At 36.9% G+C, this 18,968-nt stretch overlaps 2 protein-coding genes across 2 annotated transcripts in view; one reads left to right on the top strand and one right to left on the bottom strand.

Moving 5' to 3' along the window:
• The window catches only part of HAT1 (histone acetyltransferase 1), a 47,095-nt gene extending 33,028 nt beyond the window's left edge, over positions 1-14,067 (top strand). Inside the window, 3 exon segments of the mRNA XM_082395416.1 lie at positions 4,175-4,326; positions 7,211-7,327; positions 13,625-14,067. Coding sequence (XP_082251542.1) covers positions 4,175-4,326; positions 7,211-7,327; positions 13,625-13,792 — 437 coding nt within the window. The 3' untranslated portion in view covers positions 13,793-14,067.
• Positions 1-18,968, bottom strand: part of SLC25A12 (solute carrier family 25 member 12) — a 183,455-nt gene that overhangs the window by 152,651 nt on the left and 11,836 nt on the right. The window lies entirely within an intron of this gene.

Here is an 18,968-nt window from a genome sequence, read left to right as displayed (position 1 = left end):
CAATATATGTGAAAATTTCAGATAAGAATGTGGCATGAGATTTTTTAGATTTTTCTCAACTGTAATTCTTTTACCTTTGATGTGTTTTTTCCTAAAATTCTGGGGGTATATAAGTTACTTAAGTTACTTAAGCTTTCACTCATACGAAATTTTATTTTAAACTGATATTAGCAACACAGTTTTTCTAAACCAGTTAAAGAAGAGGTGGACTTGGAAAAACTGACATTGAATAAGCATGTGCCTCACTATTAGCACTTAAAAACATTTTTTTAAGAGATGCTTGCTTAAGAGTTTGTCACTTAGTAGAGATTTAATTAAAGCAGCTTTATTGAGGTATGATATACATAGCATTAAATTCATGCATTTTAAGTGTACAGTTCAGTATTCTTAGTACACTTGCCTAGTTTTACAACCTGTTTTAGAATATTTCTGTCACTGTAAAAAGATTCCCTCCTGTCCATTTGCAGTCAGTCCCCATCCCCAGTCTCTTGTATTGAGGTTTGTGATCCATTTTGAGGTAATTTTTGTGCATTATGTGAGGAAAGTTTCTAAATTAATCTTCTTTTTTTTTTTTTTTTAAATTAATCTTCTTTACATATGGCCATCCAGTTTTCCCAGCAGTTTGTTAAAAAGACTGTCTTTTCCCCTGTTGAATTGCCTTTGTATGTTTGTTGAAAATTAGTTGCCCATAAATGTAAAGATTTATTTCTGGATTCTTTAATGATCTATGTCTATCCTTCTGCCAGTACCATACCATCTTGATTTTTTTTTTTTTTTTAAGAAATAGAGGCTGTTTATTCAGAACGCCATCTTGATTTTTTATTGTAGCTTTATATATGAGTTTTTTTCGTGTGTGTATGTTTTGCCTTAATGATAATGTCAAGTTTCACCTGTTAAATATGTAAGTTGAATTTGTGGAGCATGTTCAGCCTGGTTGCTGTAGAATAAACAGACGTTTCTTCAAATGACTGATGAGTAGAGTTAGAAATGGGTACTGGCCCTGGCCAGGTGGGTGGGAATGGAGCAGAGAGGAGAGGCCTCAGTCAGAGGGGCCTGGCCTGGGACGAGCCATGACCCTCAGGGACCCAGAGGCACTGGCTCCCAGAAGATAGTCCCTCTCTGAGTGAGCACCCAGGCGACACAGACTAGGGCTGGTTGTAGCAAACTCATCAGCAGCTGACCCTGGTACAGCCGCCCCGGAGGTGCAATCTATGTGACCAGTGGAAACTCTTCTTACCCCACCTCTCAGACACACAACGCCCCTCCCAAATAGGTTCTAGATTCTGAAAGCAGCAAAAACATTCAAATGGTTCCAGAAGAAATAGTCTTCATCTTTTTGTCTCAAAGATAGCAGCTGTTCCCTCCCTGCAGCACAGTCCTCCTTTTCCCCCAAATGATTTTACATGCAAGATAATGAAGAGGAAGCCCCGTGCAGTGAGGGGCTCCTAGCTGTGAGGGCCTGCTGCAGTGGTGCCAGGGTATAGGGTGGGCAAGACAGGGCAGAGGTCCTGGCAGTGGGACCCAGTTGCCTGGTATTTCTTCCCACAAGCCACGCTTACTTGTTCAGGGTGAGCGACTGCATTCATTTCCTGACAGAGTTACATTATCATTTGTTTTCCTTTCCTCTTTCTTCCTAGCAACCTCCTGCCTCTCTTGCTTTCTGCTCTTTCTGAATGATCGATCACTAGCCAGGCAAGGTGGCCTTGGCCTGCTCCGTTTCCCCCGCTAAATACATTTTCATGTAAGGCTCTTCTGCTTTTTCTTCTCAATGTCATCTTCTTCTCTCCTTGAAAGCTCCTTTGGCCTATCTAGATCTAGTTGTGTGACCTTTCTGATCGTCTGTGCCACGTGGTTGGGGTTCTTGATGTTAATGAGTCCTCCTGCACCTTTGCTGGTGGTCAACTTCATCTTCACTGTCTTCTGAGGCTAGAGATTTCTTCTTTCTGGAGTCACCTGCAGCCCCATCTCTACCCTCTTTCCTTGGTTCTCTTCTTCCCTGGCCGCCTGCTTTTCAGCTTGGAGCTCTTTGTCGGTCTCCTTGGGACTCAAATACTGCCTAGCCCAGCCTTTGTGGGGAATCTGTACATTCCTTTGTGTACATTATCTGTACATTCCTGATAGATCATAATTTCATAACAAACTGATGCCATGACAGAATTTCACTTCTTTACCACCTTAAAGCCATGGTCATATAATGTTTACCTAATAATTACATGTATATGAAGTGCTGCATAGAAGCATAAGATGGTATTTAAGTACATATGGATTGAATGAATAAATAACTCAATCATAAAACATTACCCTTAGCTCAGACTCTTTTATAAACAGCTTTATTGAGATATAGTTAACATGTCATACAATCCACTTATTTAAAGTGTACAATTTTTTTTTAAAAATTTAATTAATTAATTAATTAATTTGGCTGTGTTGGGTCTTCGTTGCTCTGTGCGGGGTTTCTCTAGTTGTGGCGAGTGGGGGCTGCTGTTCGTTGTGGTGCACAGGCTTCTCATTGCGGTGGCTTCTCTTGTTGTGGAGCACGGGCTCTAGGCACACGGGCTTCAGTAGTGGCTCGCGGGCTCAGTAGTTGGGGCTCATGGGCTCTAGAGTGCAGGCTCAGTAATTGTGGCGCGCAGGCTCAGTAATTGTGGCGCACTGGCTTAGTTGCTCCGCGGCATGTGGGATCTCCCCGGACCAGGGCTCGAACCCGTGTCCGCTGCACTGGCAGGTGGATTCTTAACCACTGTGCCACCAGGGAAGTCCCAAAAGTTATAAATTTTGTTATAGCCCTGTTTATCTACTTTTTCTTTAGTTGCTTGTGCTTTTGGTTCGTTGTCTAAGAAACGATTGCCTAACCAAAAGTCATGAAGATTTACTCCTATGTTTTCTTCTTTGTAGTTTTACCTCTTACACTTAGGTCTATGATCCGTTTTGAGTTAATTTTTGTGTATTGTGTGAGGAAAAGGCATCCAACCAACATCATTCTTTTTGCTGTGGAGATCCAGTTGTCCAAGTGCCATTTGTTAAAAGACTATTCTTTCCCTCATTGAATTGTGTAGGCACTCTTCTCAAAAATTAATGGGTCATAAATGTATGGGTTTATTTTAAACTCTCAACTCAGTTCCACTGATCTACATGTCCATCCTATGTCAGTACCACACTGTCTTGATTACTATAGCTTTGTAGTAAGTTTTGAAATCAGGAAATCTGAGTCCTCTAACTTTTGTTCTTTTTCAAGGTTGTTTTGGCTATTCTGAGTTCCTTGCATCTCCGTATCAGTTTTAAGATGAGCTTGTTAATTTCTGCAACAAAAAAAGCCAGCTGGGATTTTGATAGGGATTGCATTGAATAATTTGTAGAGTATTGCTATTGTAACAAAACTGTCTTGTGACCTATGTACTACCTCAAACGTTAACATTGTTTCAAGTCTTCTACTGATCAGAAAATGAGAGCTCAGAGAAGTGAGGTAATTTGCCTAAAGTCCTACATCTGTGAATGACAGAACCGGGACTCAAACACATGTTCTCTGACTGCAGTATTTTTTCTGCCTATCATGTTTTGATATTTTCCTTGTCCACTACTTAGTCTAATGTAGCTAACATAGACAAACATAAAGGAACATCTATGCCATCCAGATGCAATGAAGAAAGAATCAAAATCATATTTTCATTTTATTGTCTAAATAAAAAAGATTTGTTTTGTAAAAGGAAGAATTTTTTTAATTGGGTGAAAGAAGCCTAGCAGACTATAAAGGTTATTAAAGAAGGGAGTTATAAATTGAGCTTTGGAACCCTTACGTATCAGAAAATACTTGCTTTTGGAGTTGATTATCCAAACTTGAATCTCTTGTTTATACAGCTACGTTAACTGAAAATAAAACTAAGGTACATATATATGATAACAAACCAGTCAAAAAGTTTACATTTGAAAAGGAGTAGCTCTAATTTCACAAATAATATATATGTATTTGCAAAAGGATTGCATCTATAATTTTATTTGACTAATAGTGCTATTGTTTGATTTATAAGGAATAATCCTTTCACATTGTAACTTTTGTATATATATATAATTCTTTTAAGAATATTTGCCTTTCTAAGCTTAGCATGTATATTGAGGTTGCAAATGATGAAGAAATTATGTTAGGTAAGGGAAATGTTATTCTGCTTTATTTCTTTAGCGGAAGATCCATCCAAAAGCTATGTGAAATTAAGAGACTTTGTGCTTGTGAAGCTTTGTCAAGATTTGCCCTGTTTTTCCCGGGAAAAGTTAATGCAAGGATTCAGTGAAGATATGGCAATAGAGGCTCAACAGAAGTTCAAAATAAATAAGGTATTTTTAGTCTGTAGGAGGAAAACATTCAAATTTTGAAAAAAAAATTTTTTAAGTACTTACGTAATTTAAACATTGCAAATACATTAAGAATACAGGCCCTGAAGCCAAATTGCTTGGGGTCAAATTTGGCTTCACCACTTGCTCTTAGGGCAATTTAGTTTACCTCCTTGTGCTTCAATTTTCTCATTAATAGAATGGAAAGATAATTGATTTCATGGCTATATTAAGTGTAACAAGCAGAACAAAGATGGATAGTAGGATCTTATTTTTGCTCTTTAAGAAAATGTTTATCTAAACTGGTAAAGTAGTTAATGCCCCTGGAGACTGTATTGGTGGGGAGGAGGGTTGGAATAAAACACATAACTTTCACTTTTTATACTTCTATAGATGTTTGTTTGAATTTTAAAGTAGTAAATATCTTAAGTACAGAAAAAATAATATGGGAGTTCAGAGGAATTTGTTATATTTACGTAAGCAAGAAATCAGAGTATTTCATAGAAGGGATGCATTTGATCTAAGCCTTGAAGAATGGGTAGGTTTTGGATTATAAACGTATGAGGGATGAAGAGTATTCCAGTAATAAGGACTAGCAATTAGTGGTGGTGGTGGGATGAATTGGGAGATTGGGATTGACATACATACACTAATATGTATAAAATAGATAACTAATAAGAACCTGCTGTATAAAAAAATAAATAAAACAAAATTTTAAAAAAAAAGGACTAGCACTTGATACTGTTGACCTCCCCTCCCTTGGCTTCTAAGGTACTACAGTTCCTGGTTTTCCCCTTAACCACTGTGCTCATCTTTTTTGCGATACTGTCTACTAGCTTCTACTCTTCCATATGCTCCCTAAATATAATTCTTCCCCAACGTTTTTTATCCAATCCTCATTTCTTCTCATTCTACTTAATTCTACCTGGGAGAGCTCATCGAAATCTTCAATCCAAATTTTCCTCCTGAGCTCCAAAACTGTATACCAAAAGTTTACTAGTCACTGACCTTCAAGAAGCAACTTAATTTGAATTGAAACTTTCCATCTTCTCCTGCATAAAAACACTTTAATGGCTTCCTGGCTTTAAGATAAAATGTGATTTTAGAAATAATTTATATTTCCAGACTGTATTAAACCTTTATTAATGAGAATTTATTTAATAGCTCAGCCTTTAAAAGACAGAATATGGGCACATTATTGGGATTAAAACTCCTTAGTATGGCACACAGATCCCATCATAATTTGGCCCCTGCCTACCTTGCTAGCCTCAGCTTCCTACCGCTTTCCCACACACTCTGGCTTTGCTGAACTTCATGTCATTTCCCAACTATGCTACAACTTTCCTCCTTTTATGTCCCTGCATATAAGCTGTTCCCTTTGCCCTTATACCCCCCCTTCTACTGTTCCTCCATCTTTGCTTGGCCAGATAGTACTCATTTTTTCAGGCTCAGCTCAAGTGTTTCTTCCAGAAAGTTCAGTGTTATCTTCTCAACCTCTGTATACCTAACCTCTTCCCCACTCCCAATAAATAGGTAAGTGAAATAACAGAAATAGGAGAACTATAGGCCTACTCCTTTGGCTTCAGTGTTATCCAAACTTCCTGATTCTTCTCATATTTCTTTGACTGTTTTTCTCTGTTCTTTGTCTGCTCCTTAACTGTCACTGTACTACAGGGTTCTGACCTCTCCCCTGTCTTCACTGTGTATGTTTTCCTTGGGTGATCTTAACCATTAACTAGTCTTATGGTTTAAACTCTTGCCCTGTATACTGATATTGCTTAAATCCTTACCCTTAGACTAGAATTTTCTTCAGATTTATATGTTCTGCTGCCTCCTAAATCTCTCCTACTCTGAAAACTGTCATTCCATACCCTTCTCCACAGCCAGTCTTTCCTCTTCTATATTTCTAGAATCCTTGTTCCCTTAGTATTCTTATTTGTGCTATCTCAGTTCATGCCCTCGTCATTTTTTTTTTTTTTTTTGGCTGTATTGGGTCTTCATTGCTGCATGAGGGCTTTTTTCTAGTTGACGGGCTTCTCATTGTGGTGGCTTCTCTTATTGTGGAGCACGGGCTCTAGGCACATGGGCTTCAGTAGTTGTGGCTCGTGGGCTCAGTAGTTGTGGCTCATGGGCTCTAGAGCGCAGGCTCAGTAGTTGTGGCTCACGGGCTTAGTTGCTCCGTGGCATGTGGGATCTTTCCCTGACCAGGGCTCAAACCCGTGTCCCCTGCATTGGCAGGCGGATTCTTAACCACTGTGCCACCTCATCATTTTTTGCCTGATTTAATAACTGAGCTTCCTAATTGGTCTCCCTCCCCTTCTTTTGCTGCCATTTTTATGTAGCTGAGAAAACGCTTTATTTAAAACTCAAACCTGTTACCAACTAGATAAAACCCAGCTCTTTCGCCCAGTATGTACGGCTCAGTGCTCTCGCTCCATCCTCACTCTGCTGCTACTCCTCGCTTTGTTTTTTCAGTTTGTGCTCCAGCAGTGTCAGACTGCTTCTGCATGTGTGTGCACGCGACATGCACACACACATAGTGCCCTCCCCTCTTTCAAGTATAGCATGCTCCCATTCCTTTAAGATTCACTCAGGTTTTATTCCCCCGGGAATCCTCTTCTAACATTTCCCCCATTCCCAGGCTGTGCTACCATAATATCCTATGCATATTTCTATCATTAAATTAACCATACCTTAGTCATTTGTGTTACCCACTAGACTGCTAGCTCCTTGAGGACAAAGATTATATCTTTTATTGCTCTTTGTCTGGCACCTAGCACAATTTCTGGCCTATGACAGATATTCAATATATGCTGTGTTCTTTTGGGAAGGTGTTACTATTTTGTAATTTGAAATGTTCATATTTTTCTTTTGTTTGGTTTATTAGCAACATGCCAGACGGGTTTATGAAATTCTTCGACTACTGGTAACTGACATGAGTGATACTGAACAATACAGAAGCTATAGACTGGATATTAAAAGAAGACTAATTAGCCCATATAAGGTAGGACTTTCAAGAGTCTTAAACATTATATTCTTGTCACTGTTTAAAATAAAGAAGAAAATCTAGCAAATGCCAGTGTATGGGAGAGTCCAAATCGTTTTGCTAAATTAACTTTTACAAAAGTGAAAATATTCTTCCAGTTAGTTACAAGAATTCTCCCTGTCATAATTTTCCAATGTAAGCTATAAATCTGTTTCCATTCACTTAAAAACTAATCCCAAGGAGAGTCTACTCATGGTTATTTTTTTCTTTCATTTGTATGCATCTTTTTAAAAACTGAATGCCCAGAATCTTCCCTAACAAAGTTATCTTGTTAGTTTTTTCTAATTGTCTTCCCATTTGTCATATATATTCTGTTTACCTTTGCTCCTTTCTTCCTAAATGTGGCCTTGGTTGCCATCTGTAACCTCTATACTTGACCATAGCTGAAATTGCAGCTTAGTGTTGTTTACCTCTTTTTTTGTTGTTGTTGTTATTCTTGCTCCATTCCCCCCACTTTGTTTCATCTCCTTTATTTTCCTCTAGCTCAAAAATCTCCCCTCCTAGATCAGGTCTGGCCTCATCATCATTTGGCCATTATTAAGGTAGATATTGTCCACACCAGCTTGTGTGGAGGAGGATTTGCTGTGATTCTTGTAGCTGGACAGTAATCTGATTGGAGAGAATATTCATTTATTTATTCAACAACTAATTATTGAGCACCTGACATGTGATTGCTGCATTTGAATACACTATACCTAGAGGCTTATTATACAGCACAGTAGCTGGGAACATAAATGACAAATTCGAATCTGTCTTAAGATTGAAGGAGAAAGTCAATTAATAATGAGTACTTAATATATCAAGTACACATAGTTCTGATTTTTCTTTGTTTTAATATTTATTTATTTATTTTATTTGGCTGTACTGGGTCTTACTTGCGGTATGTGGGATCTAGTTCCCTGACCAGGGATCGAACCCAGGCCCCCTGCATTGGGAGCACAGAGTCTTAGCCATTGGACCACCAGGGAAGTCCCTGATTTTTCTAAATTAATCCAAGTTTTATTTATCATAGATTCTGCTTTATAGAGCAGTCTTTTGAATGTTGATGGTATATAGGTTGTACTACTCATTGAATCCCAGCTCTTTTCCTTTATCACATCTTGTTTGCAGTGCAGCCGTATTTCCTAATTTGTTATTGTAATTCTAAACATATCACATTCTGTATATTAAAATAATTATTTGCTTATGACTATACATCCTTGTATCTCGAATTCATATATATGTTTTTTTCTTCATAGTGCCATTTTATTAAGCAATTTAATGGATTGATTTTCTATCTTATGAACTACCATCTGCATATAACAGGTTGTAATAAATTATAATGGTCTCTGTTCCCAAAAATTGTCCAAAGTAACATTTTATTCTTTTATCAATCCTTATGTTTATCAATTCAGAAACATCAGAACATTGGTAGAAATGGTACTTTCCAAAGATTTTGATCTTTAATATTAATTTGTTAGCTAGGAAATTTCTTTATGATGAAATTAGGCATGTAGAACAATATAATTAGGTGTTATCATGACAACATTTAAGAGTATTAAAACTGTTTTAATAAAGTAAAATAATGTATTGAATTATGCATCTCAGATACTTGTGATATTTTATATAGGCAGATGTAGCAAATGAGAGAGGATGAATTCTAAGTATATACAGTAGTCATGAAGTTATGCCAAACAATGGGAATTTCTGTAGTTCATAAAAGCAAGTATTGTCTACTCTTAAAGAATGATGATTTTTTATATTAAGTATCCTCACCTGTCCAGCAAGTTCACCTCATCTAAAAGACAACCAAAGACTGGTTATTAAACTCTTTAAATTCTTAACAGCCAAAATGGGTATCACCATCCTTGCACTAAAGCTCATACACAAATTATAAATTCTTCAGATACTTGCTCAAACCCTAGTTATAGTATGCACATTTTAATGAGTTTAGTTATCCAGTATTCTTTCTCATTGAGAAAACCAAGAAATCTTGAGGGTCCTCTCCCCTGCTTCGGGTTGATAGCCACAGTGTGGTTGAAAACTTACCACAAACTTAGTAAAAGCCTAGAAATAGTTGAATGCCCTATAGGCATGGGAGGAGTTATAAGATTTCTTTGTTGAATGTACGCAAGTGATTTTCTCCAATTTGTCATTCCAAGTTGATATTCATATACTTTGTTGTGCTATCACAGCATTCTCAAATGCAAAATTATATTTAAGAATAAAGTAAAATTGCTTAATATTGAGTGTGGTTTCAAATTTTTTTAGGTCTTAAAGTGTATGCCAAATGGGGAAAGTTTGGAGTTTAGAATTTACATTTTTACTTCAACATATTTTATGAAAAGAAATTCTAATTTAGATTGTCATAAGTTATTACTGAGGTATGAAATTATTTATTGATAGCAAAGTCCACCAATTCTGTGCTGCCTTTATTTGAGGGCTCAAATTTCCGTATCAGCTTAATCACACTAAGATATTGTTTGGGTAGCTATTTGAAGTAGTTGTACCTTACTTTAAAAGTTCTCTAAACACTGATAATTCATTTGTATCTGTGCCAAGAAGGGATAAAAATAACCTATATTAACTAGAATCATTTTTTAAAAGCACAAAAAGAAACTCTGTAGTACAGAAGTAATTTTCAGGTGTTCAAAAAGTAAATTTGAACAATTTGGCTAAAAAAAGAAAAGTTGGTGCAGCTGCTTGGTTTTAGCATTAAAGTTTTTATATTGTTTCATGGGCATATTTTAATTCATAATTGGTTTACAAGTATAAAATTTAGAATCATTATTATAATATTTGGATTTGGATTTGGAATCAGAAAACTCCATCTTGAGGTCTAGTTCTACCTTTTACTAATTGTGTGAGTGTCCACAGCTTATTAACGTCTGGGTATTAGGCTCCTCTAAAATGGAAATGCCTCCATAGTGAGGAACTGAAGAGAAAGAAATACAATGCATTGTACATGTGTTTAAAGATAATCTTTTGAGAAGTCTTAGGACTCGTCAATGCCTCCACACCATTATTATTTTTAAATTCTTACAAAAGAACCTTATCTCTTTAGTTCACAAAAGAGACTAGTTCAGCAGATAGAAATTAAGGAACCCTTAGAGGTGGTGGCATTTTTGAGATTATATTTGTAAACCCTCTTGGAACCTGTGAAAACTAGGCAAGAAGAAAGAATTGTTTTCTGGACTTTTAACACATTACATGTGTTAAAGCCAAATGTTAACATAAATAAATTGACACTAATACCATCTTTAATTAATTTGTCTGCATTCATTAAAATTATCAACAGCCCTAATCTATGAAGGAATTAACTTTTTGTTTTTGGAGGGTGAGAATTACTCTGAGCCTACAGGAGGTCTATTTCAATCTTAAGGAGTTCTGTCTTTCAGTATTTAATTTGTACTCCCAATGTATGTCACTTTGCTGGATAGAGGTGTTCCCCAAATCAGTTTTTTGTTTGTTTTTGGGGTTTTTTTGGCTGTGTTGGGTCTTCGTTGCTGCGCGTGGGCTTTCTCTAGTTGCGGCGAGCGGGGGCTACTCGTCATTGTGGTGTGTGGGCTTCTCATTGCAGTGGCTTCTCTTGTTATGGAGCACGGGCTCTAGGCGCTTGGGCTTCGGTAGTTGCAGCATGTCGGCTCAGTAGTTGTGGCACACGGGCCCTAGAGCGCAGGCTCAGTAGTTGTGGCGCACGGGTTTAGTTGCTCCGCGGCATGTGGGATCCTCCCGGACCAGGGATCAAACCTGCATCTCCTGCATTGTCAGGCGGACTCCTAACCACTGCGCCACCAGGGAAGTCCCAGTTTATTTTTTTAAGGTTTTTTTTTAAAACACATTATTTAAAAGATTAATTTGTAATATTTCATACATATACAAAGTGTTGTGTATATATAGTTTCAGGAATATTAAAATTATTTTAATATTCCTGAACAATAAACAAATTATTTTAAAAATTGAACCACAGTTTACATGCTCATGAGGAGCTTCTATATAATAGTTGCACAGTTTTCCATAAAGCTAGTACATGTATTTTTTATTCCAAGGTACTTAGAACTCTTAAATTTAATTCAGAGATGTACTGCCATGCCCATAAAAATTATAATAGAGATTAATTCTGACATCCATCTGAAAAAAACTGACAATGAAGAAATTGAAGGTGGCAAGGAAGGGGGAGATAAATTGGGGAAGTAAGCACTCTTAGAGATTTAAAAACAAGATAATTTAAAACAGTATGTTACTGGCACATGATTCATTCTATAGGTTATTTGGAACAGAATTGATAGTCAAGAAATATTTAAGAATTAATATGGTTCTATTGTATATAAGAATTTAATATGATTGGAGGCATATTCAAGCAGTATGGTTAGATTATTTCATAAATATTATAACTGATTAGCAGTTAAGAAAAATAGCTTTTATTCCTACCACATACCACAATAATTTTTGGATGCATGACCCTTTAGTTCCTGAGCTGTTTCCTTAACTTAGATGCTCTTATATAGGGCAGTTGTGCCTCTTGGCAGAAAAAATAACTTTTACAGCAGAAACAAAGCATTTATCATCCACATGATTGAAGAGTAAGAAATATACTGTCCTTCCAGGCCTTGGGAGCAATAAATTTGAATTTTCATCACTTCTCTAGAATATTCAAAGTGTGGTTAGAAGATCAGCAACATTGGGAATTCCCTGGCAATCCAGTGGTTAAGACTCTGCGCTTCCACTGCAGGGGGCACCGGTTCTATCCCTGGTTGGGGAACTAAGATCCCCCAAGCTGTGCTGGGGGTGGGGGGGGTGTCGGCGGGGGGGGGAGATCAGCAACATTAACATCACCTGGGAACTTGTTAGAACTGCAGAATCTCACCCCACCCCAGACCTGCTGAATCAGAATCTGCATTTTAACAAGGTTCCCAGGTGATCTTTGTGCACATTTAAGTTTGAGAAGCACTGTATATGTCTATATTCCGAAATTATTAGGGTTTCCTTTAAGGGGACATTTATTAGTTTTTAGGATGGATTTAAGATATCGTTTTTAGGGTTTTGTGTGTGTTTTTTTTTTTAAATGTCTTTGGAAGTCAGTTAGATATAGGGACTCAGAATACAGACTTCCAAGCAGATCATTAGGAGCTGAATCCTGGCTTCTCAGCTTACTACCTCTGTAAGTTATTTAACTCCTGCATCTTTTTTTTTTCTTTATCAATTGAAGAAAATTATAGTGCCTATCTTATATAGAGTTGTTAGGATTACATGAGTTAATATATGTGATTTCTGATCTCTATGTAGAGTTAGCTCTTCGTTATATGCTTTAATAAAAGAGGATTGATATAATCTAGAACAGTTTACCCAAAATGTATGAAGGTTTCATATATTACAGTGTTTTATATAATGCAGTGTTGCCACCCACCCAGGAATCTTGGAGTCCTTCTTCATTCTTCTTTCCCCACATCACCCAGTGTTTTCTTCCCTAAATCTGTTCTGTTCCTTCCATCTCTGCTGCTACTGACTTGGCCTAGACTTTCATCATCTCTTACTTGAAGCGCTGCAGGAGCTGCTGACCTGGCACCCCAGTCCTGTCCTCAGCATTACTAACAGTATTGTTCTGATACAGTGTCCTGTTTAAAAGTTGTTACCAGCCCCTCAGTGTGGTGCAAACTCCTCAGCATGGTGGTTTCCTTCTCAGTAAAATGGAGAGGGTTTAATAAGATAATGTATGTCTGGACAGTAGAGACTCAATAAATGCTAGTTAATATTGTTTTTTAAAATGTGATAGTTTTGGGCTCATCTTTCTGAAGCTCTTCCAACAGTTTATGTTGAAATTAACATGTGGTCCATAAATACATCTCTGGGTAAGGGAACTCAAAAATGAGCCTAGTGGCAGAAGCCAGTTTGGAATGAAAATTAATGTAATTAATGATTAAATAGTGAGATGAAACAATAGCACTTAATCTCAGTTGTCTTTCTTCAGTTAATATATTTTTTTTTATTAAAGAAGTATTTGAGTGTCTATACTGGCCAGTTCTTTATTATGCTTTGGAGAGGGGGCTGTTAGTCACATATCTATATTTACCATTAATTGACATGTCTTCTGGAACCTTCCTTTTAGAGAGTTTATAATTCACGGTTAACATTATGTTTAGGCTTAAGAAAAAACTGTATGGGACAAATTCGGGCATATTTCTACTACTATTATTTTTAACATGGAGACTTATATTTCTTTATATTAGAATTTTATTAGCTTTCTTAGTCTAACCAATAATTGTGTTTGTTGCTTAGAAAAAACAGAGAGATCTTGCTAAAATGAGAAAATGTCTCAGACCAGAAGAACTGACAAACCAGATGAACCAAATAGAAATAAGCATGCAACATGAACAGCTGGAAGAAAGCTTTCAGGAACTTGTGGAAGATTATCGACGTGTTATTGAACGCCTTGCTCAAGAGTAGAGGTTATACTTCTCTGTACAGGAAGTTTGAAAATTTCTGTACATGTGTTGTGAAAAATCAGATGATGACTTTAATTTTAAAATCTTGTAACATTTTACTTACATTAAAAGTTATCTTTAGTTAAATATTTTCTTTTGGAGAGATTGTATATTTTAAAATACTGTTTAGAGTCTATGAGCATATATTACATTAAAAAAAGATATAGCTTCTGAAATACCACTGCACTTGCTTCCCTTCTTAAACAGTGTAATAAATGCTTAGTTGTGATATGTTAATGTGTACTGATATGATTCTTAAATACTTATGATAAACTTCGTCAGTCTTGTTAAAAAACGTTAGGTTTTAAGCTTTTACTATCATTCCTCCCACACTTTGCTTCTAAGATTTTACATCTGGCACCTTTAAAACACATTTCTTGGGGCTTCCCTAGTGGCACAGTGGTTGAGAATCTGCCTGCCAATGCAGGGGACACGGGTTCGAGCCCTGGTCTGGGAAGATCCCACATGCCGCGGAGCAGCTGGGCCCGTGAGCCACAACTATTGAGCCTGCGCGTCTGGAGCCTGTGCTCCGCAACAAGAGAGGCTGCGATAGTGAGAGGCCCGCGCACCGCGATGAAGAGTGGGCCCTGCTTGCCGCAACTAGAGAAAGCCCTTGCAGAGAAACGAAGACCCAACACAGCCAAAAATAAAATAAATAATTAATTAATTAATTTAAAAAAAAAACACATTTCTTTAAGGTCTGCCTAGTAATCTTGGTCTCACTATGTGAGTTTTCTAAGTAGGAAATGTTCCTAGTATAGAGTTGTTTTAAATAAACTATTAACCACTTGTTGGGAGTAGTGCGGGTAATAGAAGGGAAACTAAATACAGCCTAAAACCTAAATGTTTGGCATCAAATATTAATTGAAGATAATTTGGAGGTTACCATAAACATTTTATAAATAATAATATAAGATAGAAATCAGTTCATAAATCCAGTTTACACACCATTGTTGAAATATATCTTGTGTAAAATGAGGTATATATCTGTTGTGATTTGATATAAGGTTACCAAGATGTTGAAGTCCAACAAGGAAAAAAACAAAGTAATGATAAATTGCTTAATATAGTCTTTATTTTATTGAAGTAGAGCTAAATAAGTTGCTTGATACAGTCATTAAAAGTAAAAGCTTGATTTTTTAATGTGTGCCAGTAAGCCACATATTGTATAACATCAAAAATGAGATGTAAGTTGAACTTTACTTTTAAAATCTGATGTGTTCAATGCTCAAGGCGAAATCTCAACTTGGACAAGCACTGTCTTATCCTTAGATCAGCTTTCCATCAGTAAAATCTGTCAAACATAGGAGAAGGAAAGTAACTAGTACCCTCTGGACACAAAATAGCTGTGGCCAGCAGCATACCAGTGGCACTAAACCATCCCCTTAAAATGAGAGTGTTGCAAACGTTTCAGGCAATCTCATCTCAGAAGCTTACATATAGATTAAATTTGTTGATTTCTGAAAGTATATGCATGTACATAACTTGTACAGGTAGAATGAACCAGTTCAAAGTCCTTCTGAAACTATATGAAAACAGTTTGTTTTCCATCTAAATTAGCAGATTTAAAATTTTTTTATTGAAAAGTCACAATTGATACCTAAAAATGAGCTCGGAGGAAGAAAATCAGTACAATCTAAATAAATTATCTTTCAACATGCTTTTTTATATAGAAACCAGAAAAAGCCAGTGTGATACCAATTTCTGTACATTGTTTTTAAACAGTGTTCTATGTTCCATGGTTAAAGATCTCGTTTAGCATTAATCTTTCGGACTTGAAAGGCTGTACCTTCATTGTGAGTTAGAAGAGTACGTCTGTTAGATCTGCACCTTGTGCAGGCTAATTAAATACCAGCATAGATGTACAGGACCGTGTGTGAAACCTAACACAGCCACCTTCTAGGTCTTAGCAGTCACTTTTCACCCTGTGGTAGTAGCCTTCCTCCGCTTTATCACCCACATACACATTGACTGTATTTACTTGCTGCCTTTACCTTTTTCCCTTCCCCCGTCCACCACTCTTATTTTTTTCCCTTATCTTCTCCAAGTTTCATTTTCTCTACGTGTAATATCATGTTTCCTTTCGAAGCATCAGTGTTTTTCATCTGTAAAATGAGGTTGTACTAGAATTATCTCAAGGCTCCCTCCCTGTTCTAAGATCTGTGCTTAATCCTTTCTACATCTTTTCTCATCACTCTTAAGCTTTTCTACTCAGATGTGGGTGTAGGTGTAGTATATGTCTAAAAGTATTTTTATAAGTCACACAAAATTCAGTTTATACGTTAGTTTATGTGTGAGAGGAAAAAAAAAAAACCCCACTATATGTCCCTGTCTCCAAATTGCTGGGGCCTCAGCTTGCTGTACCAGAGTCTTGTCTATTCTGAAGATTTATCTGATCTGTTTTCTTGCCTACTAAAGGAAAGCTCACAGCAAAGCCTCCAGTGCCATATCAGAGAATTATCAGAATCACAGACCTCAGAGGTCAAAGTGATTTACTTCCTCAAATTTATTCTTAAGTTCTTTTTATTAGAATTGAAAAGCCAGTTCGAGAATATTAAATACTGATTGAATAATAAGGTACCCATAGTTCTTCCTTCTAAATGAAATTATTTTATATTTATATATTATCTCTATATACATTGAACATAGTAGCGTTTTCTTTTTAACAAACATTTCTAGTTTTCAAAATGGTTCTTATAGACGTACAATATTTCATGTTGATGTGCCCATGTTAAACCATTTGCCTAGGTTTTTTTCTTTTATTATTACAACATTCAAATGAATTAGTGTCTTCATGTATATATATTTTTGTATTTGTTAAGTATTCCTCAAGATAAATTCCTGGGAAATGCAGTTACTGAGTCAAAACGTAGGAATATCTCTATGGCTCAGTTATATAAACATGCCATATTTTGCAGAATGCTTTGTAAATTACTAACAGATATTAATGTGTATACTGGTTTTAACAGAATTCAGTGGTATGGGATGTTGATTTTGTTGTTGCCTCAATAGGTATAAAGTCTCAAATTTATATTCCTTTTGCTTAATGGGAAGGCTGAATATTTTTCCATGTTTTTGTGAAATTTTTTCCCTGATAAGAATTATCCACTTGATTTTTTCTCTCTTAGAATTACTTATTCAGTCTCCCAAACAGAATCTGTCACTCCCTCTCCTTTCTACTTCTTATTGCACTCCTGTAGTGACTTGGAAGCCGTAGACAAAACACTCTTACATTTATTTATTAAGCTCCTTTGAAATACCTTAGCATATCAACAAAATATTTCAAAATGTTATAAGGTATATTTTAAAACAGGAATTTCATAAGTTGATTTAGCTTGGACACAATTGTAGTTATTAATCCAACCTTTCCATTTGATTTTTTAAATTTGTCTTTTAGGATCTACACTCTCATTTTATAGATGGACAATAGATCCAGAGGTTCACTTGCTTAAGGTCACACTGTGAATTAGTGGCAAAGCTAGGACTATATACCCTAGGCTCCTGGCTTCCACTCCTCCATCTCATCTTCCATCAAGTAGGCCAACCAAGTCTTAAGCATGCCAGGAGGGGCTTTTCTTTCATCACCATCTGGGAAATACCTCACTTGCATGTTTGCCCTAGTCACTAGACAAATACCCCAACTGCCCTCTTGTTTTTATAACCTATAGGAAGAAGTATTAGGAAAAAGGATGTTTATTTGTAATGACAAATTATTGATGCCTCATTTGAAGTATGGCTTGAAGTTCCTCGTTTCCTCTCAACATTTTCAATTTTTCAACATCTACAACTTCTCTGTGTTTCCATATGCCTTTACATCTTTATTGTAATACATATTTCATTCTCCTTGTATTATGCATTGCAGTGGTGTTACACAGTGCATTAATTCATTGACTTAGGCAGAGCTGTCTATATATATAAAAAGTAGTATGTGGGCTTCCCTGGTGGTGCAGTGGTTGGGAGTCTGCCTGCCGATGCAGGGGACACGGGTTCGAGCCCTGGTCTGGGAGGATCCCACATGCCGCGGAGCGACTGGGCCTGTGAGCCACAATTACTGAGCCTGTGCGTCTGGAGCCTGTGCTCCGCAACAAGAGAGGCCGCGATAGTGAGAGGCCACGCATCGCGATGAAGAGTGGCCCCCGCTTGCCGCAACTAGAGAAAGCCCTTGCACAGAAACGAAGACCCAACACAGCCATAAATAAATAAATAAATAAATTTTTAAAAAGTAGTATTCATACAGTACAAAAATGCAAAAGGGCATACTGTGAAAAGTTCCTTGCCCCAGTCCTCTAGAAACAACCACTATTTCTGAGAGCTTGCATATCTTTCAGAGATATATGCATAAATGAGCATATCTATATATTTTTATGTATCATATGGTAACCTCCTACAGATATTGTTCTCTAACTTGCTTTTTAAACTTAATGATATCTTGGTTTTGGGGGTTTTTGTTTTTTTCTTTTTTTTTTTGGCTGTGCCATACGGCTTGGGGGATCTTAGTTCCCTGACCAGGGATTGAACCTGGGCCCCCTGCAGTGGAAGCTCAGAGTCCTAACCACTAGACCGCCAAGGAATTCCCTAAACTTAATGATATCTCGGAGATCATTAGAGCTATGGCTTCATGGTATCCGTTGTATGGATATACCATAAGTTACTCTACCAGTCCCCTATTATTTAGGTTGTGTCAGTATCTTCCGTTACAAACAGTGCTGCAGTGCATGTTCTTGTACATGTGCTGTGCATACATGTGCAAGTATACTTACAGATTCAAGTCTAGAAATCATGGACTTTAGTCTGACCTCATTCTTAAAGTGACCATACTGCTGTTCACAACAGTTAAAATTATTAACACCAACTAAGGTTACAGAAGCATAATACTGTATCAATCTGGAATCAGCTATGCAAACAAGAGCATACTGGACTTCTCCAACCATCCTCCTAAACTACTAGAAATATGAAGTACCTTAAAGGCACGATGATAATGCTTAGGCATATGCACATGACTTTCTTTTTGTTTATTCCTTTAGTCTTGCTTAGCTCTTCTCAAACCTTATCATTGCAGAAGAATTGCTCTACAGCAGGGTTTCTCAACCTCAGCACTATTGGCATTTTGGGCCAGATCACTCTTTGTTTTGCCAGGC

Source organism: Balaenoptera borealis, assembly GCF_965194805.1.
Source record: "Balaenoptera borealis genome assembly, chromosome: 6".
Lineage (NCBI taxonomy): Eukaryota > Metazoa > Chordata > Mammalia > Artiodactyla > Balaenopteridae > Balaenoptera > Balaenoptera borealis.
The sequence above is the reverse complement of the archived record's forward strand: the minus strand, read 5'-3'. Positions and strand labels throughout refer to the sequence as shown.